The 24,321-nt window shown below is 44.0% G+C and overlaps 4 protein-coding genes and 1 non-coding gene across 5 annotated transcripts; 4 read left to right on the top strand and 1 right to left on the bottom strand.

Annotated features, from left to right (window-relative positions):
- The first annotated feature begins 1,025 nt into the window (after window positions 1–1,025).
- Window positions 1,026–2,405, top strand: snrpf (small nuclear ribonucleoprotein polypeptide F). Its single transcript, XM_018729937.1, has 4 exons — window positions 1,026–1,118; window positions 1,554–1,679; window positions 1,811–1,875; window positions 2,169–2,405. Exons 1-4 carry the CDS (start codon window positions 1,116–1,118, stop codon window positions 2,233–2,235), a joined length of 261 nt encoding a protein of 86 aa, XP_018585453.1. The 5' UTR covers window positions 1,026–1,115; the 3' UTR covers window positions 2,236–2,405.
- Window positions 2,406–3,493: 1,088 nt separating this feature from the next.
- On the top strand, window positions 3,494–3,584 carry trnay-gua (transfer RNA tyrosine (anticodon GUA)). Its single transcript is given in 2 exon segments — window positions 3,494–3,530; window positions 3,549–3,584. It is a non-coding gene; the product is annotated as a tRNA-Tyr (tRNA).
- Window positions 3,585–4,839: 1,255 nt separating this feature from the next.
- Window positions 4,840–8,130, top strand: LOC108920792 (protein FAM180A-like). The gene is made up of 3 exons (XM_018729838.2): window positions 4,840–4,924; window positions 6,901–6,998; window positions 7,466–8,130. Exons 1-3 carry the CDS (start codon window positions 4,840–4,842, stop codon window positions 7,790–7,792), a joined length of 510 nt encoding a protein of 169 aa, XP_018585354.1. The 3' UTR covers window positions 7,793–8,130.
- A 198-nt stretch (window positions 8,131–8,328) lies between these two features.
- LOC108920872 (solute carrier family 23 member 1-like) lies at window positions 8,329–14,290 on the bottom strand. The gene is made up of 12 exons (XM_018729934.2): window positions 14,221–14,290; window positions 12,958–13,098; window positions 12,281–12,438; window positions 10,994–11,153; window positions 10,686–10,867; window positions 10,471–10,591; window positions 10,116–10,272; window positions 9,629–9,882; window positions 9,358–9,522; window positions 9,170–9,278; window positions 8,897–8,992; window positions 8,329–8,723 (listed from the first exon to the last, which is right to left on the bottom strand). Exons 1-12 carry the CDS (start codon window positions 14,266–14,268, stop codon window positions 8,452–8,454), a joined length of 1,863 nt encoding a protein of 620 aa, XP_018585450.1. The 5' UTR covers window positions 14,269–14,290; the 3' UTR covers window positions 8,329–8,451.
- Window positions 14,291–19,126: 4,836 nt separating this feature from the next.
- Window positions 19,127–24,252, top strand: LOC108920866 (intestine-specific homeobox-like). The gene is made up of 5 exons (XM_018729927.2): window positions 19,127–19,659; window positions 20,048–20,221; window positions 20,536–20,687; window positions 21,609–21,716; window positions 21,873–24,252. The coding sequence occupies exons 1-5, from the start codon at window positions 19,458–19,460 to the stop codon at window positions 22,122–22,124; spliced, it is 888 nt and encodes a 295-aa protein (XP_018585443.1). The 5' UTR covers window positions 19,127–19,457; the 3' UTR covers window positions 22,125–24,252.
- Window positions 24,253–24,321: the final 69 nt, after the last annotated feature.

The raw sequence follows: 24,321 nt of genomic DNA, 5'->3' as shown, positions 1-24,321 counted from the left end.
TTATTAATTAACTGTGACAAGCCAAAAATCTTAATTTTTGGCAGCACTGTAACGGTCACTAAGCGCTGCCTGAGGAACATCGAAAATGGACCAGGAAGGCCGCCGATAAGTAAATACCCAAGGAAATCTAGTACCACTGCAGCCTTGGACAAACACATTAGAGCACAGCTCCATCGAAGGATCAGAGGATCGCTGTGCCCTGGCCTGTATAACTCACAAAAGTACATTTTGTCTCCACGTCCAAATATTTTTAGAAGTATTATAGCGTCCCCCCATAGAGCTACTGGAAACAGTTTAGGTAGTTGGAGTAACTGAAGGATGCGCTTGACCTTACTAATACATGTCTTTTATTTTTCTTTTCTTATGAATCATAATGGATCACCAGCCCACCGTCCGGTTCCACAGTGTCGTGTCCGGCTCGACAGCAATAAATTTCTCACTCTCGACAATTAAAGTCTTTATTCCATAAGTAAATTAATCCAAAAAAACTACCATGCTAACAATAAAACTTGAAATAAAATAATAAAAAGTACATGTCTTTTCATAATAGCTTTACGACGCTCCACACACTACCCCAATTTCACCTGAAAATTGGAAAATCCCCCAGGTCACTCTCAAACCCCCACCGCACATAACGGTTAGGGGTCCACACCTAAAACTACCCAGAATCCCCCTGTGACAAACTACACATAAACGATAAAGCAACCAATCGAAGCAGAACACCAAACTATGTACAGAAATAAACGCTAATAACAACTATTCACACCGAGCCATATCAGCTCCCCTCCACGCCGTTACATTATCATTACTCATTCCAGTTTTCTGAAATAGTTGCTAATGACATGTGCTTCTAACTGCAGCACTCTAAATGCACTCTTAGGTTCGCAAAAGAACTAAAAAAATACCGTACACTTCCCGTAGTGGAACCGAATTGTGATTTCGTCCAATCGAGAACAAGTGTCCGTTTCTGGGCCAATCAGGAGAAGCGCTTCCTTGGGGTTGAAAGTTCAGAGGTTGGAACAGGAGTCACTTCCGGTTCCGTTCGTTGGCGCGGCGTGCTACTTTGGGCTTTTGTTAAAAAAATTAAACAATTAGGCAGTTTGCATTTTTTCGAAATGGTGAGTAATGCCAATGTATCAAAATATGTTGCATTATTGAGTAATTTGTTTGAATTCAGAGAATAATCGGGTTACCGTGTTGATGTCGTAGAAATGCACTCATTCATTTGATTTGTTTCAAATTCAAGCAAGGCCTCTGTGCTGTGGCGGCTTCCCAGATCACTTTTTCCTTTCACAGTTGGGTTTTTTTCGCGCGTCATGTTTACACTTGTCTTCGAATATTCATTTTTGAGTAAATGGTTTAATTACTTTTAAAAAGGTATAAGGTTTTACTAGGGAGTGATGTTTAATTTTATGCCTAATTTTTCACGAGTTTGGTCATCCGAAAAACCGATTTATTTTGCAAACAGTGAGTTATAAATAAGGGCCTCATGTGTTCAGCACTTATATAGGCAAAAGCTGTTGTTACAGTGACTGGATTTAAACTGTTCGCAGAGTTTGCCTTTGAATCCGAAGCCATTCCTCAACGGTCTGACCGGCAAGCCCGTGATGGTCAAGCTGAAATGGGGCATGGAGTATAAGGGATACCTGGTGTCAGTGGATGGATACATGAACATGCAGGTATGTGTCAACACCCTAGCCATTACAAATAGTATTGGCAGCCTAGTACATTTTACAGATTAATGGAAATTAAATTTGCGGTCTCTATTCTTTTATGAGAAGGGTAGTTTGATGTTTGATTCTGATTGCAGTTGGCCAACACAGAGGAGTATGTAGATGGAGCCTTGGCAGGTCACCTTGGAGAGGTGCTCATCAGGTAAGTTCGGATGAGGGCTACGCTGCCACAGTACTCCACGTGTTTTCAGGAGAGATGCCGTTTGAAGAAGAACGCGGTGTACGTCTTTACGACGTATGAACAAAGTTACATTTGTCCCACTAAAGCTCGATTATTATTTATTGATCATACTGGAATGGTTCGTTTAAAATGTAAAACTGACTTGGCTGAAAGCATTGTGTTTGAATGGCCACTTACTGGGTCAATTCTGTCATTTCACTCTTGTACTATGCATTTCGATTGCTGTGATTTGTGAGATGCCCTTCCTTTTACAGATGCAATAATGTGTTGTACATAAGAGGTGTGGAAGAGGAGGAAGAAGATGGTGAAATGAGGGAATAAAGGAGTATCTTCCTCATTTTCTTGACCCTGTATACCGAGTACCTGTTGTTTTTGTATGACTTTAATTTTTGATAAATGTTTGAAGATTAACCAGCTCTCTTTAAATGCTTTTCTTCTACTGTGTTAAACTGTTGTGCTCCCATTAGCACAGAAATAAAATTGTGCATATTGCACTTTTTTGGAATGCGTTTGTTCGATTTATTAACACATACACATTTTGATGTTAATGGTTCAAGTGGCATTAGGGAAAGATAAAGCTTCTTGGAGATTTTGAGCTATACAACAAATTATTCTAAGTTCTGTTGACCCCAATAAAAACATTACATATTTTTATCTTGCGATAACCTTATTCCAAATTGTGCAATTTCAAAAAATGTGCATCTTGCTTTCTTAGTCTTTAAATATTGTCAAGTCTGAGCATATTGTTCCAATTAAATTTTCACTTATTGCAGGTTTAACGTGGCCATTTAGTGTTTGTCAGTATGTTATTTACCCAAGATTATACACATATTTAGTAAAAAGTACATATTTCGATCGATATCATTCTGCTTAAACACAAGAAAAATATTGATCTGTGAAATTATCTGTTTGACAGCAGAGCATTTTACTGATGTAAGGTGTGATCCTGAAAGACAGCTCCACCAGTTGAAGTTCACACCCAACAGCCTGGCAAAATTAACACATAATTTTCAATATTTTAGCAATAAAACACCATTAATTCGACTGCTGCGGCCGTGTGGGTGTCATCCAGCAGAGACTCGGCCACATGGCCCAAACTCTTAACGACAGTCACCTTGTTTCTTCAGCAGTGTCCACAACACATTTATTTTAACTTTAAGAGCCTGAGTGAGAAACTCTTCTAATAAACGAGTCCTCGTCGTCGAGCGAAAAAGAGAGGAAGAGAATTTCGACTCGGCCTCGAAATGCGTTCAAGAGGTTCATAATTTTACATTTTTTACAATTTTGCTACTTAACAACTTGGATGTAAAAATAAATAGCTCGGTTGCTTTTGAATTGGAGGAAATATTGATTTATGATAGCGGAGTTGTCGAATGTATTCATAATGATTAACTGAGCTGTTCGGGCTCACTTCTCCCTTCAGTTAGTGCACGATAAAACGTGTAAATGTTATATTTTCCTCTGAGATATACGTTGCTTTGGAGAAAAACGCCCGCCAAAATAAGAAAGCAAAGTAGGGGGAATTAAATGTTCAATATTAGAATTTAAGTAGAATATTATACAACGTATTTGTAGCGTGCCTTCGATAGCTCAGTTGGTAGAGCGGAGGACTGTAGAGGAAACACACCACTGACATCCTTAGGTCGCTGGTTCGATTCCGGCTCGAAGGACACTCCATTTTTTTTTATTGGTGCCAAATTTGTTTTTTTTTTTTCAAGAACTCAGTAGAAATGAGAAAATATAAAATATGCTGTAGTATTAATCTTACAATTAATATAGGGTATTACACAAAGAGTATCTATATGCATAGCGATTGAGATCACTGTAACAGTTTGGGCTCATCAGAGCCCCCTACTGGCTCGTACGTTAAATTACACCAAGAGGTCAGCGGAGCACAAATTGGATAACTGGTTCTGCACCTCCTATGAGTCGAACGGCGGGTAGCGCTGGTGCCTCACAGTTCCTGGGCTGTAAATTCAAATTAGGATTTCAATGTAGCTCACTCTGTGTGTTTTGTGCATGTTCCTCCTGTGTTCGTATGACTTTTCTCCAACTCTCTAAACAGGTGTAAGAAGACAAAGATAAAGCACTTCTCCTTCTCCTTTAGCAGAGGGGGGCGTGGTGATGCAGTGGGTTGGACCAGGTCCTGCTCTCTGGTGGGTCTGGGGTTTGAGTCCCGCTTGGGGTGCCTTGCAACGGACTGGCGTCCTGTCCTGGGTGTGTCCCCTCCCCCTCCATCCTTACGCCCTGTGTTACCGCATTAGGCTCTGGCTCCCCACGATCTCAAATGGGACAAGCAGTTCAGATGGTGTGTGTGTGTATTTTTTAGCATTTTAGTAATACTATGCATTGTTACATTATTTTTAGCTTATTTTTGAACTTGATATGTCATAAAAGATATTTATAGTTTCTGATTATATACTGCACAGCCCTTTATGAAACAAATATATCCTGCTGAAGAAACAAGACATTCATCTTTTAACCCAAGATTTCAGTTCAGGAATAATTTATGTTAAGTTAAATAAGCAGGTGCAATATAATAACAATAGAAATAGTAGCAGTGTGATATAATGACATACTTGCATCTGCTGCTTCTACTGAATGATGAGTGAATGATGGTGCAAAAGCCAGAAGCGGTGAGGACCTGACCACTGTCATCAGGGTGAACCGGGGCTGGGAGACATCTGGCAAATGTAGGCGGCTTTCATATGCAGCTGTGGCTCTCTTGGGTCCAGATGAGTTCCAGATGGGTTTTGTGACAATGGTCAGAGAGAGAGAGAGAGAGAAGAAGCGCAGCACCTCAGCTCATGCTCCCGCTGTGGTTGTGCGCTTAGCCACTCGGCTTGGTGGGAGACACAGGCTCCGCGGTGACGCCGCGCAGAACACGCAGTGAGTCGCTCGCTCCGTGTTGGAGAGTTCCCCACGATGCACCGGAGGATGATGATGGCATGGTTCGTGGTTCTCTTCTGTTACCACATCTGCGCAAGTGAGACTCAGAGACGTAATAAAGGTAAGGCATGTAAGATGAGACACTGACAAGGAATGTTAGTGACAGGTGATCTGCAGTGTCACCTACATGTGAGGTAAGAGAGACTTCAGGACCATTGCTGTTCACTGATGGATTCGGAATTAAGAATCGGACTGAGGCCTTACCCGTACCCTCTTGGGTGGCAGTTACCCTCTCCTGATGCGGTTTTACAAATCGCTGCAGCTCTCGGGACCTTTTTTCATGTGACGTTACTCTGTGCTCCAGGGGATAAGGTGCTGGACTGCTTATTCACTGGCATGGGGGCTGCTGCTGTATTGTTAGTTTTTACATATCGTGCAATATTTTTTATAAGTTCCAAAATTCCACTCTCTGTTCTTGACGAGCTTGAAAACTGCACCAAAGATTGGCAGCAGTCCTTCCAACCAGGGGCGGTATGCGGACGGTGGCGACACGATGAAGAATATCTTTCCGAGGCTCAGAGCTCAGCCTTCTTGCTTCACTGCTCCCCCACGGTTAGATAAGATAAATATATGTTTTGACTGCAATTCCTTGGCCGAAAATGCGCTGCAATTAAATTCGACAGAGCTTCTCCCACAGTCCTGAACTTGGACTTTTTTTTAACAAACATAAAATAAAAATTTGGCTGCCTTAATGGTTAGTTCGTGTTATGAATTATGAGCGAAAGCAATTTCAAAACGTAAATTCCTGTAACTGACAAGCAAGGAGATCCTAAAGCTGGAGACGTGGGTGTAGATGACGAGGAGGAAAAATTATAGACAAGACTGATTAACTTTCCCTTGAAACAAATAACTTTGTAAAGTCCACTTGGCGCTCAGTAGAAAACACACCAAGACTGGTATTTACAGCCTCAGTGCGGCTAAACCGATTAGTGTGTTTTCTTTTGCTGAGATCATGGGAAGATATGAGCTTATTGCTCTTCCTTGTAGCGCTGACAAACAGAGAGATCTCCTTGTCCTGCAGACCCGGACATCTCCAACGCTTCCACCCCAGGTCCCAGGGGACCCCCTGCGTTGGTTCACTCTTTAGATAATCGCTGTTGGACTGAGCGATAAGGACGGCTGTTTGCACCAGCCCGCAACAAACCTTTTCAAGGGCACTGACTGCTTTAACAATTTGAAGAAAATAAAGAACCCCCTTTACAAAAATGTCAATAAATTGCATTGATAATATTACACTCCGGAGTCAACTCAATGGCACATCCATCATCATCATCATCATCATCATCACTATAACACTCAAGATTACTGCACTGAAAATTTACCTTCCCATAAAGTTAGTAATGAAAGATAGTAATAGCACAGGAACATTTCATTTTATTTTTAACTTTAACTGAGGATTATTTTCAAAGCAAGGCCACGCTTCACGGACCCCGTGAAACTCATCCCCCGACTCACAAGGGATCTGTAGATCCCAGGTTAAGGAGCCCCCCAGGTGAAAAAGGTCACCACGGGGTTTGAATCTTGCCTGGAATAAGCCAGCATTCCATAAGAGCACAGGCCCTTTGTTTATTCTGGTTGCACTGTTTATTGTGCGTAATTTGAATAAATGTGGCTACTGTAATAAGGCCTCCATTGTGTAAACCTCCTTCTAACAGAGGTTCTTCACACAGCTAATGTGGTTTCAGATATGTCTTTGTGGCTGGCAAGCTGAGCAAGAGCTCTTTGCATTCTCATTTTGAATGCCGCTCCCTCCAGTGTTTGCGCTGTGAGCTGGAATTGCAAGGATGAGTGTTGCAGAATCATTCTGTCGCGTCTCGCGTCGCAGTCCGAAACACGTCGCCTCTCTTGGCATGGTTTGTCCGCACAGTACAATTGTTTTCTTTTTCTGCCTTTCTGACCGAGAAGCAAGAATTGTGCCCTGTGTGCCTTAGTTTTTCCTCACTTTCCACATAATCCACAGCGACATTCTGAAAAGAATAAGGGATTTGCGTATTATAAAATAAATGCAAATACATGACGCATATAAACTTCTTTCAGCTTTGTTCCCATCATCCTTGAGAGTAAAACAAGGAATAATGCCAAGCGTCAGCTCCCTGTTTCAGAACACCATACAGGATGCCAACCTGCTCTTTGAGGTGAGATCATCTAAAAATAATAATCTAGAATGTGAAAAAAAAATAAAAATCATAGCTCTGTTGATAATATAGAATCAGGTAAAGGGCTATTTGTGGAGAACTGATTTAATGAAGCAGAGAATCTGATTCTCACAAATACCTTGAAAACCAAGACTGGGCTATAAATAATTCATAAGTAAATGTCCAAGATCAAATTTAATGTGTTTTTTCTGTATACACCCTTATTCAGAATACTTTACAAAACTGTTCCGTGTTGCTACATTTACAGCACGATGGGACTGTAAAAGTTACTGAATCTTAAAAGGACGTGTGGTCCCCCGTGCTGATCAAAGTGAGACCCAAATACCGGTTCCAGAGTTCCTCTCGGTCCTGATCCAAAGGATATACTTACGATATTGAGAACTAAGACCAACACTCAGCTGACCAGAGAACTGACTTTAACCGGTATTCACCCTCCACCCCCACAGATGCTGCTCATGGGGCTGTGGGTCGAGGATGATCGTGGGCCCTTCTGCGTGCAGGATGAGGAGCTGGCCTCCATGCGCCTGGCCAGAAAGCTCAAGGCATTTGCCAGAGCCGTCTTGCCCCGGAACCTCTCTGACATCCGTCGCCTGAACTCCAAGCTGTCCCGTCGACAGAGACACTTGCAACGAGATGATTTTGAGCGCACCGTGCTGACTATGGTCTACACCGCCCACAGAGCAGCCAATGCCACAAGCCACCAAAGAGACGCCTGGGCCGAGTCTTTTGTCACTCTATACAGTGCCATAAAGCAGGATCTGATGGCCTCCTAAGTGCACTGTGGCTCCTCTCTTTGCAGAGGTTGTGCAGGAATTGCCTGCTGAGTATAATCAATATCTCAGTATATATTACTGTTGAAATATTTCACTAATTACAAATCTACTCCTGGCTCCAAATTCCAAGAACAGGAGGGTCAAAGTGAACTGGAGAAGACAAGATATGCTATGTCATCCAGCAGAGTGGCAATGTCTGTCATCATAATTGTGTTTTTCTATGCTGCGTGAAGCTTCTCTTGGGTCTACCAGGCACCAAGCCTTTTACTTCCCTTTGACCATAGTATTATTACTGTAAATGCTGTATTGGAAACTGCTGTTAATCTACAATAAAAAAACACCACACCAAAAATATTCATCTTAAAAAGATGAGATGATAATTTCAACAGTGTTTTGGATGTCAAATAAATTATCATCTTTTTCAAAAGATTCTCTTTTATTCAATACCATGATATGAGGTTAATAGGTGAAAAGCCATTCAAACACAACGTTTGCACAAACCAAAAGCAATGGATCATGGAGGAAACTGTGCGTTAGTGTGATAAAAGGGGGAGAGTGTATAAAAAAGAGATCCCATGTATTTCAGCCTGGAATCGAGGTCCAAGTTCTCACTGACAGCTGCCTTATTTTTGACATGAAACCCAGAAAGGGCTGAAAACTCACAAAGCTGTTCCAATAGCGATCTGTGGAGGATCTGGCTTTGCTTTATTTTCCATAATTCCAAGAGGGTCTTGTTCTTGGGATATGGACTTGGTTGGAGGGCAGAATGGCAAATAGCATACCCATTTCATCCAGGAGGAAGAGAAAGAAGAGGAAAGCCGAGAGCTGAAGCTGAAGGGCAGGTTGTATACCATACTGCTCTCTGGAAAGTTGTCTGGGTCCTCATGGTGAGCCTCACTCCATGCTTCAAGACCCCGCTCACGTTTGGAGCCTGAAGACATCAGTGGGAGACATTGGGGGAAATCATGGAGCCATTAGATTTCTTGGTTTTGCATCTTTAAACCTTTACTATTCACCACGGCCCTCAACAGAGTTTCACTGATGAATTTACTATTCAGTGGCAGTTTGGATGGAAAGTAAGATCTAAGATAGCTGCAGACTCACCTGGGATGGTGTTGTCTAGAACAAATCCAAAGAAGCCCCCCATAAACATGCTGGTGGTTAAAAGCACCTGGAGCACATGGTCCAGTTCTATTAGTCCTGCAGATGGAGGACAGAGACACACCATTCCATTGCACCTCAGCTTTTCACTGTCATTGTGTGCAGAAACATTGATCTCCACCAGTCAGATTATGAATGCTTTCTACAAATCCAAACTCTTCAAGCACAAGAACAAAGCTGGATTTGCCCTAAACACTGCTCCTATTTTCGTGCTACCTGTCGCTATAGCTGAAGGGTTCTTCAGAATCCAGTTGGGAATGGCCAACCCAGTGAACATGGAGAATCCAAAAATAAAGATGTTCCGGGATGAGTTCATGTCTGCATACTGGTGCAATAAAACAAATGGGTTATTTCATTAGTCAACAGTCATTTGATGTTCGCCAGTGTGAGAACGGTGTTCCTACCTGCAGATTTGAAACTCCGGCTGCAGATATGACCCCGAACATGACCAGGAGCATGCCTCCTATCACGGGGGATGGTATTGTGGTGAAGATGGCTCCAATTTTTCCAAAAGTCCCCATAATCACCATCAGGATACCACTGGTTACAATCACCATGCGGCTACCCACCTGTGCACAAGACAATATTCCCCAACGTTAGCTGAGTTTGACTCCCCTCCGGGAAATGGTTTGGTCATATTTTAAAGTTAAGCTTCTATCACCCCTCCTTTATCACCTTGGTGATGCCCAGTGCCCCCACGTTCTCACTGTAGGAGGTGGTCCCATTGCCTGTTCCCCAGGCACCAGCCAGCAGGCAGCCCACCCCCTCCATAGCCACCCCCCGGTTGATGGCATGCTTGGGAGGAGGAGGGGCTCCTGAGAGCCGGGCGCAGGCGTGGTAGTCTCCCACAGATTCCACCATGGAGGATGTCACCCCTGCCAGTATACCAAACACACCTGCCAGGCTCACCGTTGGCATGCCCCACTGACCTGAAGTTCGAAATTGTTGGAAAAAACACGCAGTGTGAGAGCTGTTACTCTCCGTCACCTGGAAACACGCAACGCAAACTCGATAAAATTGTTCAAATTATTTAGAGACAACATTTCTTGCACATGCCAACCTCTCCTGACAACAAAAGAGAACAGGATCAATCCAAGTCTATCCCTTTTCGTGTCTGCTTTACACAAAACTCTCCCTTTGCTTAGGCTGTTGGCCTTCTTACCTGGGTAGGGCAACCGAAACCAGGGTGCCTGGGCTATGACATCACCCTTCAGGTCTGTGCGAGCTTGATAACCGTACTTCTCTGGATGGGATGGCAGGACTTCATAAGTGGTCAGAAGGTAGCAAACGAGCCAGGACAGCGTGATGCCAAGAAGGACCTGGGGATCAAACTCTTACGTGTAAATCTCATCATGCATTCATGCAAATAGTGGACATATTTATATTTATTTAGTCTCAACCTGGCAAGTATGTGAATGCAATATGCTGTCCATGTACTCCCTGATTATTATAAAAACCTGATGTCTGAGACTTGACACGGGTGTATTGAAAAGTTGCATTAGTTGTGCTTCACTTACAGGAAGAATCTGGAATATGTACATTTTTGCAGAATGGAAACTTTTGGTCTTGTTGTATGCAGGGAAGGGGACAGACATGTCCCGGAGATACTGGGAGAAAATGATGATCAAGACTGTCGTCCTGCAGATGAGAACAAGTGATGTGCATTCACCATATTTGTTACCTCGACGTGACACTCTGTCATGAGCATTTTAACTGCAGGTGGTCAACTCACATAGCAGCAACTCCCCAGTGGTTCCCAGCACTGGTGCCAGCTGAGTCAAACAGAGACAGTCCAATCAGGGAGATGGTGGGCGCGATGGTCAAGGGCCCGATGAACCGCATGAAGAGGCCTATGAGGCCTGAGAAGCCCACCAGTATTTGGAAACAGGAGCCAACCATGATGGAACCCTGCAGCTATATTGCCACCCCACAAACAATGAGATGCGTGAACATTTTTTATTTCCAGGGCTTTTATTTATACCAGCATTTGAGTGATGAGCATGGTATAGAAAAGCAGAAAAACGTGTTACCCTATCTCACCTCCCGCATGCGGCTCTGCCAGACCTCGATGAAGGCTGGCGAGGAGGTGTTCACAAGGGAGGCGTTCTGTGTCCAGGCAGGACATTTCCACTCAGGCATGGACAGCACGGCCAGGGAGGGGGCCAGCAAGGTGAATGTCCCCCCCTGGAGTATGGGCAGTCTGTTGGTGAGGGGGCAATGAAATCAGGTACCACATAAGAAAGACTAAGAAAGAGCAGTAGAGTCCTCAAAACAAACTACAACAATCTGTCATGTGACAATGACATTCCAGTCTCAGAGATCTTTCATTCAGGTACATTTTCATCTCATGAGTGACTATCTCTGATATGAAAGGAAGTGGCATCCTAGGAAATTTACACAATCCATTCCATCAGGATAAAAATATTTGTGTCTGCTGAGTTCCACACGACAGGTTTCAAGGATGTTCCAGCTTCTGCAAGAATCCAGAAGCAACAAAAGACTGAAGGAATTTTAAGTGGCCTGGAACCATTTTTAATCAGACGGGAATTCCAGGCTAACCTTTTTACGGAGCCTAATTTCTGCCATGTTCGACTTATGCAATGACCACTTGACTTTTAAAAAACTGCACTCTTCTCGAAGTTTATGTCCTGCAGACAGACAATGTAGGTCCATAGATGATGAAACACTCAGATTAGATCTTAAATGCGGAAGGAGAAAAGGGACCTACATAAGGGGGTGGGTCTTGTGTTACACGTTGAATTTACAGGTCTACCACACATACAAAGACCCTCCGGCTCAGGGGACCTCAGTGTTGAATAATTTGATGAGATCACTACGTGGGGTACCAGGACAGGCTGGGAAAAGGGAACTGGAAGGAGGTACAGTAACATGTTTTTGTTCACTTACCACTGCTAATCAGTACCTTATGTCTCAATTAATCCCCGACTAACACGAAGGCTTTCCCCCAAACCAGTTTAAAGGTTTCATGGTGTAAGTGATCATTCGGCCAGTTTATTCGTAGGGGGTTTTGTCTCAGAAGTTGGCCTTGCAGCAGGAGCTACGCCCTATAACAGCCCACCTTCACATCAACCATACAATACCGTTCATCAAAAAACCCTGGATTACAAACATAATATTATTCATTAATACAATAATAATACAAATTCTCCAATATCACTCCCTAATGTCCATTTGTGGAAAACTTCTCCTCCTTTCTCTCCTCCCCATGGCCCTTACACACTCTAGTTCATTCATACTTCACACACTGGTCTGTAAGGCTTCAGCTTGGTCTACAGTTTCTGCCCCTGGGCGAGGTGGCTGCCTCACCTGACCCCAAAAGTGACCTGCAGCAGGGTGCAGAGACCTGAGACGAAGAAGATGGTGCTGATGAGGTAGCCCTGAGTGAGGGCATCGTGCTGCAGACACAGTGCCTGGGATAGGATGAGTGGGATGGCGATGAGGCCACCAAATGCCGTCAGGCAGTGCTGGGTAAGAGATGGGACACAGAGCGCATGTATCTTCATACAGTTCACAGCCTCAGGACGGGTACAGGATGGCTGCTGCCACCTGGAGCTGTGTTCATGGTCACAAAAGAGTCTGAGATACCCCCACTGATGAGGCGCTGCACGATAGGACTGCCGTGCACAGTGAAAACACTGACCATTTTGCTGCTGATCTGACTCATTTTTTAATCAAAACGATTTCACCCAGGTGTACAGTTAGATATTTTTATGACGCAGTTGGAACTGACAACCTTTTCCCAAAGGTTTAACAGAACACCCCCTACTGATACTGGTTTTAGAGTTACAAGTTCACATCCCTTGCCAACTCCCAATGAATCAGGGGTCAAAACAAGACTGCTTGGGTGAAAACCTGGAGTCCTTGGTTTCTATGATCTGTGGACCACTTCAGGGTTTGTATTTTCTGTGAATTTATTTATGGGCATTTTTCTTGGAGGGGTCTTCTGTTAGTCTATGTAGAAAGACTGGGGAAGAAGATCCTACCTGAACACCCAAAAGGATGCACAGATACCATGGTGGGACATCCATAACACAGTAGGCAAGTTTGCTTCTGCTGTGCTCCACCGAGAGGGTTTCTTCCTCTAAGCCTTGAGGCAGCTTGCAGAAGCGCCCTGCTCCGTTGCTCTGCAGTGACAAAAAGCAGGTTTCTCTGAGTCACAAAGTTATGTGTAAAAAAAAACAACCCTAAGAGTTTATTCCCACGGATCAGAACGACACCAAAATCCCACTCTTGGATGGTGCTCATATTTGTGACCGGAATATCAACAGTAGGGTAAAGTTTTAGGGTAGCAAAGGGTCAAAGGGAAGGTCACCGCGGTAAGTACGTGGAATGGGGACTGTGTAACCAGCATGGACAGCACCCTGTCTGCAAGGAGGCCCATTATCGCACAGGGTTCACTGGCCTGATTCCGCTTTTTTTTTTTTTTTTAACATTTTTGAGCAATGACACAGAAACAATTCAGGGAGAACAAGATTTGCTTATATTGAATCTAGTTTAATGCGTGTATGGGAGGGAAAGTTGGTATCCACTTAGCATTCTGTCCTGGCTGTTTAAACACATTAAACGAGGGTAAACCAGAGTACGCTGACAATGGAACTACTGAGGAGTGACTGTATCCACATCTATTTTACTATAGTTTTACTTTCAAATCCACAACACAGTAGAAATTTGTCGTTGTGAATTTTCCAGCTCTGAATAGAGAAAAACAGTTTATTGCAGTTTTAAGACAAGTTCAACCAATCATTACTGGCAAATGCTTTAGTTTTGGAGGGGAGCAAAATGTCCTGTAGCATCGACATTGTTAATACACTACATTTGTTCATTTTGCTGATGCTTTTCTCCAAAGGAACTTGGAATTATTCACTCATTTTTTGAACTGGACAATTTTACTCGAGCAATTTCTAGGGTAAGTACCTTGCTCAAGGGTGCTACAGCCAAAGGTGAGAACTGAACCTACGACCATTGGGTCCAGAGCTGTTCTGAGATGGGACAAATTTGGCTTATTCTGAATTTCAAGTACTAACATCCATACCTACAGTATATAGTTTATACCTAGAAAACTTTCATAAAATCATAAATTCCTCATAAAGTCTGCAGCAAACCCACTCATTTTCTCTGGATCACCATTAACTGAGTTATTACCGAAAAGACATACTTGAACAGCTCCGCTTGAGCAAGTTTTCTTAAATACCACGAAACAAAACAACGGTTTTATCATGGCAATAAAAAGTAGCCTTCATACTTACTGAGAAGGCATAGCCATCCAGCTCGCTGTTCTTCCTCTCCGGAGCCATGGGGTGGCAAGTGGGTGGTTGTGGGAGCGATGGACAGAGAATTTGTGGACGGAAGGAGCCAGGGCGATACACAGTGTGTGTGTGTGTGTGTGTGAGAGAGAGAGAGAGAAAGGGGGCGGGGGAGGGGAGGGAATGTGGGGTGGGTGTCAGTCTGACACACGGTAACTGAATGGGACCCGCAGGCCACTCATGTGAGCTCAATTACCCCCGATAGCGCAGATCTGGCCGATTACAGGTTCGTGCCCCGCTGGGACGCGGCCTCCGCACACATGTACTGCCTTCTGTTGAGATCCAGAGTCCAGGAGGCAAAGCATTCAAGTGCGCCTCTGGAATTACACTGCTATTACTCTGTAGTCATTCGTACATTGTGGCCACGATAGTGTAATGTAGTGTAGTGTAGTGTGGTGTAGTGTGGTGTTATTTATTGCCCAAAGGCATTCGATTAATGTTTCAAAATGCACTCTTACTTCATTCCAGAATCACCCAGGATGTGATGTGCTTGGATGCAATGCAGACCCCGTTACAGATTATTTGTGTCACGGCAATAGGACTCACAATACAGCCTTTAAGAAGCAGCCGTTTAGTCATTCCTTTGTCCAACTGAATGTCAGACTAATTTCCTGCCTAACAACATAATGACGCTGATCGACAAATACAAAGACAGAATGAACTTCACGGTTAAAAATAGCGGTGCAACTAATGCTCGTGTTTTCACTGATGAGAACGGCTGATGCGCCACATGAGGTCTGAGACGGACTCGGAGTGTGTGGCAGGTAGACATGTAAATTTAATATGTTACGCAAGACCGTCTGCTGTTCATGATCCTGCACCTCCGAGCTGATGCACGGTGACAATAATGCGACAACATCCGAGATCTGCGGGTGAACTATTGATACACACATAAAAAAGCAGGAAAGAACAGAAATAGCAGGCAATATTTGCGTGCCTTATTTTGAGGAGAAGCGAAAGGTTTTACTGCAAGGCTGACCTCCAGCAGACGTGCGATTGGTATCTTGAGAATATCGTATACCATTCAGTAGTGGACTTTTTCATAAATCACCAATAACGATCCATTGAGTCATGCTGATAGCGAATAAAAACAAACACAATAATCGACTGTATCGGGACAAAAGAACGCAGATCTGGTATCAAAGGACATCCAGGAAATCAGCATCACATGAAAGCCTCCTCGAAGAAACCCGTGAGGTCTGTCATGAGTTACACTAGCAGTACCACAGCACAGCTCCCCCCGTCCCTCCCTCCCTCCCTTCCTCCCATACCCTGCCAGTGCCCCCGTGACATGTGCCATGTGAGTGCTTCTCCGCATCCCTTTAAAACTTGCACCACCTCGGGATTCCAGTCAGGACACAATGATTGCAGTCAGAAGAGGTTCTGAACCAAGAAGGCACAGCAGCAGCCCTGACCACACGATGCTCAGTATCCGTCTTGACCACACGTCCAGTGACCATACTGCAGATACCACACCTCGCAGTACTACGTCACAGCTAAGGAGCGAAGTAGGTGTGAATTAGCAGGTCCAGTATTCCAGTAAATCCAGAGCCAGCCTCTAGGATAAAGTCACAGGCAGGTGGATAATGAATAATTAGATAAGAATATTTAACCAACAGGGGGAGCGGTGGCGCAGTGGGTTGGACCGGGTCCTGCTCTCTGGTGGGTCTGGGGTTCGAGTCCTGCTTGGGGTGCCTTGTGACAGACTAGCGTCCCGTCCTGGGTGTGTCCCCTCCCCCTCTGGTCTTACGCCCTGTGTTGCCGGGTTAGGCTCCGATTCCCTGCGACCCCGTATGGGATGAGCGGTTCAGAAAGTGTGTGTGTGTGTGTGTGTGTATTTAACCAACATTACATATTGAGTATTTGATTCTTGGCTGCTGGTCAACCCAATGAATACCAGCCTTTTCTTCTCTATTCTGAACATGAGACAGTCATAACTAACTGGTCCTATTTCTGTGCTTCATTGATTTCTTGTATAGAAATACAACGAGTTTTCTGTTGCTCACCCCTGTTTCTGATAAGTTGCCAGATCTCACTCAGCCTCCAAAAGCCTGTACAAATTGCTCATAGTCCAGGACACAGAAGTATATTTGTTTCCGTTACCTCATATTTCTTTTAATATTATTAATATTAAATTAAATCTTTTTTACAAGAGTTTTACAAGACATTCATGTAGATCAATTTTTAGCAGAGAAATACCGCAAACAGTAATCTCTACATAAAAATTGAAAATGCATTAATGTATAAAACTGAACATCAAGCACACGTGATTTATTGTTAGAACAGAAGCTGGTACATCCATCTCAACATCTTTTCACTTGTGGGCAGCATCAAGCATCTAACATATGATTATGATTAAAGCAACAGCAGCAGCACTGGATCACAGTATATAGAGAAGTTGGGATCACAACCACATATAGAAAGGATGTGCTCAAGCACCATTATCCAAGAAGTTTGCCATCCCAAAAAGGTGACAGTATCGGTATAGATTTTTTTCCTTGAAATGTACAAATAAACGAGGGGCGCGGTGACGCAATGGGTTGGACCGGGTCCTGCTCTCTGGTGGGTCTGGGGGTCGAGTCCCGCTTGGGGTGCCTTGTGACAGATTGGTATCCTGTCCTGGGTGTGTCCCCTCCCGGGTTAGGCTCCGGTTCCCCGTGACCCCGTCTGGGACAAGCGGTTCAGAAAACGTGTGCGTGTACAAATAAACCTTGGCTTGAAACAGTATATGAAATTTCAAGCACTTGTTAACACTTTTTTTTGACAAATGTAGATTTGGGGTTCTCTAAAAGATCTGGTAGTGCCACCAAATTAATTTCACCTGTGTATGATTTCAGCAAGAGGGTTGTGGTGGAACCGCAGACAGGAGTCCTTGACAGTGATTTTGCTTTTCTTTGCCGAGGCTTTTTTTGATGTCTTCTTTGTCCAAGAGTCACGGAAATTGAAGGAGAATATTTCCTAGGCAGGTGTTTGGGTCTGGAGTGCGAACTGGCAGTCTGCGGGCAAAATGAAGCTCAGTAGCAGGCGAAAGAACCAGCAGATCCCACCCAGCAAAGCAAATTGTCATGCAGGAATGGTGCAATGGTAGTGTTTCCATCAATATTGGCAGGCATTATAGAGCACTGTCCACCAGAACGACAAGACATAAGAACAATTTTCTTCCCTTGGGCATCACCCTCATGAACAGTTACACTCCCCTATAGGTCTCCTATCAGTACAATATCAATATATCCCATCACTTTTGTCATTTACTTGTTTTTCTATTTATTCCTTTTACTCTGTAAATATGCTATTTATTTATTTATTCTGTGTCTGCGTCAGCCGTGTGTCTTGTCTATTGTCTGTAATACTGAAATCACCAAGCACCAAAGCAAATTCATTGTGTGCATCAACACACTTGGCAAATTAAACTTCATTCTAAATCTCATTCCGATTCTGAAGGACCACAATTCTCATATTGTTTTGGCGGCTTTTTATATTTTACTCCAGAGCACCCGTTGAGTCAGTTTGTGATTTGATCGAATCATTGAGAGTGGTGCACACATTAGAGCGGTCAGCAGCCAGTCTCAGAACTTATTGACTGCACCACGTCACGCGGCGCTGTGCTGCAGTTGTTGTAGTGCCTTTGCCTGTCACTAGATGGAGAACAACCTTCTAAAATAGTCTGTGAGACAGAGCCTCAACTGCAAAGTCTTACATTTTGATACCTTGGGGTCCCTGCTCAAACTGGATGTTAAAGGGTAGTGAGATACCAAAGGTTAATTGAAAAAACGACAAGTTTATGCTGTGAAAACAGACATTTGTCAAGAAAACTCTCAACGAGTGCTGGAAATTTCATATATTTTTTTCAAGCGTAGGTTCATCTATACATTTCAAGGAAAAATTTAAGACACTGATACCAAAAATCTGGTTAAATAAATAAGCCATGGCATACTTGTGAAGTTCTTCTCAGGTCTGGGATTAATAATCAGATCAAAGACCATGTGGTTTTATAACTTTATGCTCGGGGAGGCTAATTAATGAGCAATCTTGCCAGCGGGTTCGCTCGGAGTTCACACGTGTGGAAGCACTGCGCACAGCCCCAGACTTCTGTTCGTTCCTATTGCTCCTCCCATTTATTTCAGCAAAGGGCAGCCTTACTATACCGAGTAATAAAAGCGACTGTTTCGTTACTGACCGAACCTCATAAACAGTGAAGAATTTCCCACAGTCATGAAAATCTCCAGAAAAAAAAAAGAGCATTGGTCGTTACCTCACCGAAGCTTTTACCCAAAATTTTTATTAAAACTTACCAGCACGTTCCTTCCAAATGTATTTACTGGAGACCAACTGGAAACTATTAAGGTACATATTGTATTGAAACATGGAAAACAAACCACGGGAGGGATAAAAAAAGACTATTAGCCGTAGTATTCGACAGAGCTACACACCAATATTTTGAGGGTCATTAGGGTTACTCGAACCCTTGGCAGGGATGCCCCCCCACACCCGCTTGTTATGCGAATGAAACACACAAAATCAAGGCCCACTGCTTCTGATTCACCTCATATCAGATGGACACTTAGATTTTTGCAATCAAATTTTACCTTAAAGAACACTGTAAAGTGTCACTTGTTTAAACAGGGCCATTAAAACAGAGAGTAAAACACTATGAAAAATAAATCTGGACACATTTCTAGTAAAAACAAGACGGAATGGAATTGGAAAAACGGGAAGAGGTTGGGTGCCTTTGGAGTACATGGGACAGGAGACTTGTTTAGGGACGCTCTGGTTACGCAGCGAATCGGCAGTGCTCGCCTACCGGTCGCTCATAGGAGGTGCAGTGCTATCTTTGTCTGGGAAGGTGGAAGAGGAGTGTCAGGCCAAGGGACGCTGTTGTTGGAAATTGAGCGAGAGAGAGAGAGAGAGAGAGAGAGAGAGAGAGAGAGAGAGAGAGAGAGAGAGAGAGAGAGAGAGGTACAGAGGTATAGGCACGTAGAGACAGCACAGGGAAGAGTGGAGAGTGGCACATAAAAAAAAAAGCACACTGACTACGGGAGAGACATCAAGATAAAAGTTCTCACTTCCACAGGGAACGCGGTGATCAGCTGAGTCCTCGGCGGAATTATCTTGGCATCTGACCCCGGAAAGACCGAAGAGCAAAGGGGATCTGGGGAACGAGGGAAGGGGACGACACCGTTATGGCGACGCTCCTGCAGGACACTAAGGAGTCGGGGAACTTCCGGCTGCGCGGAAGAGAGGTGCTGGGGTCCCGCGACGACATCCTGTCTCACTCCATCGAGGAGATCCTCAGGAAGCCCTCCGGGAGAGGAGCTCCTCCAGGAGCCATGTTGGAAGGAGATCTGGAGGAGCGTGAACCTCCACACCCATCTGCTTATCCAGGTATCATTCTAACAGCTCAGGTGTGCTGAATAATGTTTCTTCTTCCTGTATGTTATTCTTCAAACAGTTGTTCACTGCCCGCTGCAGTACAGACACATGTAAAGTACGAGTGAAACATTTCGGGGGGGGGGGGGCGACCTGGACGACACCTGCCCGGTCAAACCGGACAGAAGAGCAAAAGCAAAGGAACCCGCCGACGTCCTACATTCCACTGAGCTCTTTGTCACCTTTATTATCTTTCAGTGCCAAACTCTGATTGAAAAACACAATCGTGCTGCCAGGAAGCGACAAGAATAATCGCAGAACTATGTTTTTGGAGACATGTTTGTAGAGCGGACACAAGCCCTTTAGAGTGGTACTGCTCCACGTGTACCCTGCTTCTCCTCAGAGGGGACGACCCATCCAAACAGAGGCCGCGGCTGCAACACCGAGCCCTCGCCAGCCGGACGTAACACTCCGGGACGTGACCTCTCTCCAGGGGTGTCTTCTGCAGGAGAACCGGAGCACCAGAGGGGGGGTGGAAAGGCGGCCCGGCAGGAAAACGGGAGCCGTCCGGGTCCAGGTGGGACTGAGCCGTTTTAGCGTTTTGCGTATGAACGTCTGGATATATCGGTCAAGAAACCACATCAATGACACTATTGTTGATTCAATCATCTTAAGAACGTTGCTGTAGTGGTTCACCAAAAGCAACAGTTTTTCGACATATTTCAGAGAACCAAACCGGTAGTTTCACTGAAGCCAAAGTACCTAAAATCCCTAGATTACCGAACAGCAAGCAACGCTTGTAAGACCACACACAGAATGTGATCACAGCCCACTGCGGTGTGTGTGTGTGTGTGTGTGTGTGTGTGTGTGTGTGTGTGTGTGCCTGCACAGCTGAGAGGAAGCACAAGCGGAGGGCGAGGACCACCTTCACGGCAAGCCAGCTGGAGGAACTGGAGAAAGTCTTCAGGAACACGCACTATCCCGACGTTCACACCAGGGACCAACTGGCCGCAAAGACACGGCTCTCCGACGGCCGAGTGCAGGTACAAGGGCGCAGACCTAGCGAGCGAAGCCGCGAGCCGCTGCCTTTCTCCTTATTGTGAAATACATCTACACACGCTGTCACTATCATCCAGTGAAGAACCTCATGCCACACAGAAACCTACACATTTTGTATAGCTAAACACGGTAAAACCTTTAGCCAAAATGTCATGCTAATCAGAATCAGAATGAGTTTTATTGGCAAGGTTTGCTGACGCGCGCAATGAGTTTGTGGATCTGGGTGCCTCCAGTATTTACAGACAAACAACTAAATAAACAACATATTTACCAAGTATAGAAACACAAGAATATAAAAAGTATAAATACTGAAAAAAATAAATAAGAATTCAATTACGGCATCAACTAATGCATCAGTACAAGTATTTACATTATTTTGCAGTAGTTTTTCAATGACCAGTCATTGCTAAATATACAACCTGAAAGAAATGACAAATTTCAGTCAATGACAAAGATATGTATTAATATTTTCTATGAAGTGGAGCACTGGGACAAACCCTGACTAAGAAATAACACGTCAAATGAATAAACATCAATATGAATTATACACTTTGACTAAAGAATAAGAAAGACACGTAGTATTACTTTCATAAAAAGTGTCGCCTAAATGAATAAATGCATTGTGGCCCTGGATCAAACCAGCACTACTCATAATTTACAGCTCATACTTATAGATTCGCATCTAATGTAGGAGAACACCTTTCAGCTTTGAGTAAAAGTTTCACCGAATTTCTTCAGAAAAGTGTGTAAACTCGGTGAGATTACCTAATGCATCGATAAAATCAACAGTAACACAGTGTTCCCTGTGCCATCTGTGCTGGAATGATAAAACAAAGTTATTTACTCCGGGTCTCATCTTATCTTGAGCAACACCCAGCTTATCATTTTCTTCTTGTCGCGATCAGATCTGGTTCCAGAACAGAAGAGCGAAATGGCGACGACGCGAAACGATGGGCAACGTGACGCAGAAAGACCTGGTCCCTGGACCCAGACCTTACCTTTCTATTACCCTGGTGAGTCCAGTAACATGTTGAGCTGCTGTCACTGTGTCTCTTAGTCTCTTTTTATTGGGTGCAATCAAGGTGGTGTGAGCATTGAAGAGGTATCTGCTTTGAGGCACCGGAGCGATTAGATGTTTTAGTCTAACCTCCACTTCCCCTGGTGTGCAGGCTGACAGGTTTTGCCACCCGTCTCCCGTGGCCGGACCCGTGCTACCCTGGTCCTGCCCTTTGGCGGCCAAAGCCGGCCTACCTGGGATATCACCTGCCTCTCCGACCGGCTGCCTTCCCCACTGCTCATCTAAGCTCCACTCCCCGTCTGCACCGTACCCGCTGCCCGCAGCCCCTGCGTACACTTGGCTCCGGGGCACGCGGCCCACCCGTGGATATGCCTTCGGCTCACAGGGTGTCATTGTTATATAGTGTTAAAACTGAACTGCGACCCGTTGGACGCCCGCATTCAGTCATGCCGCATGTCGTTAGAAATAGCAGCAAGATCTTGTCTGAATGTTGCCGCTTCGAACGATCATTTTTTTCGTCATGCGCGCAAACGAAAATAAGCCAGACTCTGAATTCGCTTCCGATTACAGGTTCTCGCCCCGGTCGGCCGCATCTGCTGTCGATAATAGAAAAACTGTTTGCGCCGGTCAGCTCGCACACGTCTTTTCCATGCTTCCTGTTTCAGTTTTTATTAATTTATTCCTTCATATTAAACGTCTTTGACAGAACACTGCGATAAGGATGAAGGAACACTAACCTGTGGGAAACACTAAAAGAGGATTGCGAAGCAGAGAGAGGGAAACCAAAGGACCTCCCCAAGTTCAGCTTCTTATCAGGATGCAATTAGAGGGCAATAGGTATATTAAGGTTTATATCTTTTACTCGCAGTATCACTCCTTGTCTAGTGTTTTCACTGGTTATGGTGGCTGTAAATGTGATTTTATATTGCACATTCTAATTATCGCGGTATTGGTTTATGGGCCCAGCCATACATAGTTCCTTCTTATCTTAATTTGGTTGGGGGGTCGTTGTCAGGTGAGCTCACCCAGTGTAATGCTGAAATGTGCTCCTCGGAAATATAAACCAGGGGTGTCGCGTATCACGTTTTACAAATGAAATTTTTCAGACCTTAGACCTCCAGTTCAAGGACGTTGTTCCGACATGTTATTGCCTTTTATGCCAAACTACCCAAAATTTTGTCGCGAGACCGCCTAAAGAAATCTTCAGAGAGCTTGCCATTAAAAAGAAAGGATCCGCACTGATGTGCAAACTTTTTATGTACCGTTTTTCATTAGAAAGTAAAAAGTAGATGCGAACCGTGTCAATGGGATAACTTGCTCCAGCGTGATATATTGCTGAAATGTGCCTGTACATTAAAATATTTTTCCACACAAGCGTCAGCCAGTTCTATTAATGTATAACCGCTGAGATGTGATAATAGGGCACAAAAGCATTATTAGTGAGAGATTACGCTGTCTCGGATGATGACGGCTCTATCGCTTTCAACACGTCACACACAGACCAAGCGGCAGATGCTGTTTTTCATATGCAGCCAGGACATGTTTTTGGGGAAGCACACACTGATCCCATTTCTGCTGCTATGTGCTCTGTAGTATGTCTTCAGCAGCCTAACAATAAACAATGCCAGAGCACATGATTCTCAGTGTCAACAGAATCTTAAGCTCATAAAAAGTCTTATCACATTTATAGGGCGAATGGGTTTGAAAATGTTGCAAAACATTGTCGAAAACGTGTTAAGCCAGACTCAGTTTGTCTCTCATGAGACGTGAACCAGTCAAGGGAATTTCAATGGACTGAAAGGGCTTCCTGTGCAGACATGAGCAGCATGTTCTCTGTTTTCATTCTGAAGAGAGAGAATATTCTGTGGCAGTGACTGGGTGTGATTTACCTCGATGTTTGATTTATTTTGAACACATACAATGAATACTGGTGGCATGAGTTACGCCTGGTGTGTTCCAGTGACCTGTTGTTCAACTTCTTTTATAGCTCTGACCTTGCCTTGACTCTTAGCCTCACGACTTGTAAACTTTTCAACCGTTTTTATCTCCCTTTATAGTACCTTAATGATCTACGTGTTGTTAAACACCATGTGATGTCCCCCGATTATGGGCTGGGATTAAGAGTACTTCACCAAGAAGGCTCCTCATCTGCACATGTCTTTCCATACATTATTTGGAATGTCACATTTTAACAAAAATTTCCTACATTTTAACAAAAAAAATTCCACATCCCCACAGAAATCTCCATCATATGTATAGGAATTCAGTTAAAACAGGAGTCAATAGAAGAAAAGCTACACATGGATGTACACATATAGAGAATACAGATACTGCACTCATGACACACATTTACTCAGAGACATGTAAATGTTGAGGTATAGATGTATGTACCGCTGAATTTTGGGTGTATTGTAAACTCCACAAAAACTCAGATGAGGCCAAATGCACAACATTTGGGTCATTTAAAAGTTTCACCAGGCTGTTTAGAGAAATCTGTTTCATAAATATGCTGCAGTCCTTAAAAAAGTGATCACTGCTGTATAAGAGAGCCAGACTGATTAACCAAGGTTTAATCATGGCTAAAACTGTGTAGCAGAATA

Source organism: Scleropages formosus, chromosome 21, assembly GCF_900964775.1.
Source record: "Scleropages formosus chromosome 21, fSclFor1.1, whole genome shotgun sequence".
Lineage (NCBI taxonomy): Eukaryota > Metazoa > Chordata > Actinopteri > Osteoglossiformes > Osteoglossidae > Scleropages > Scleropages formosus.
Note: the sequence above shows the minus strand (reverse complement) of the source record. Positions and strands in the feature narration are given on the sequence as shown.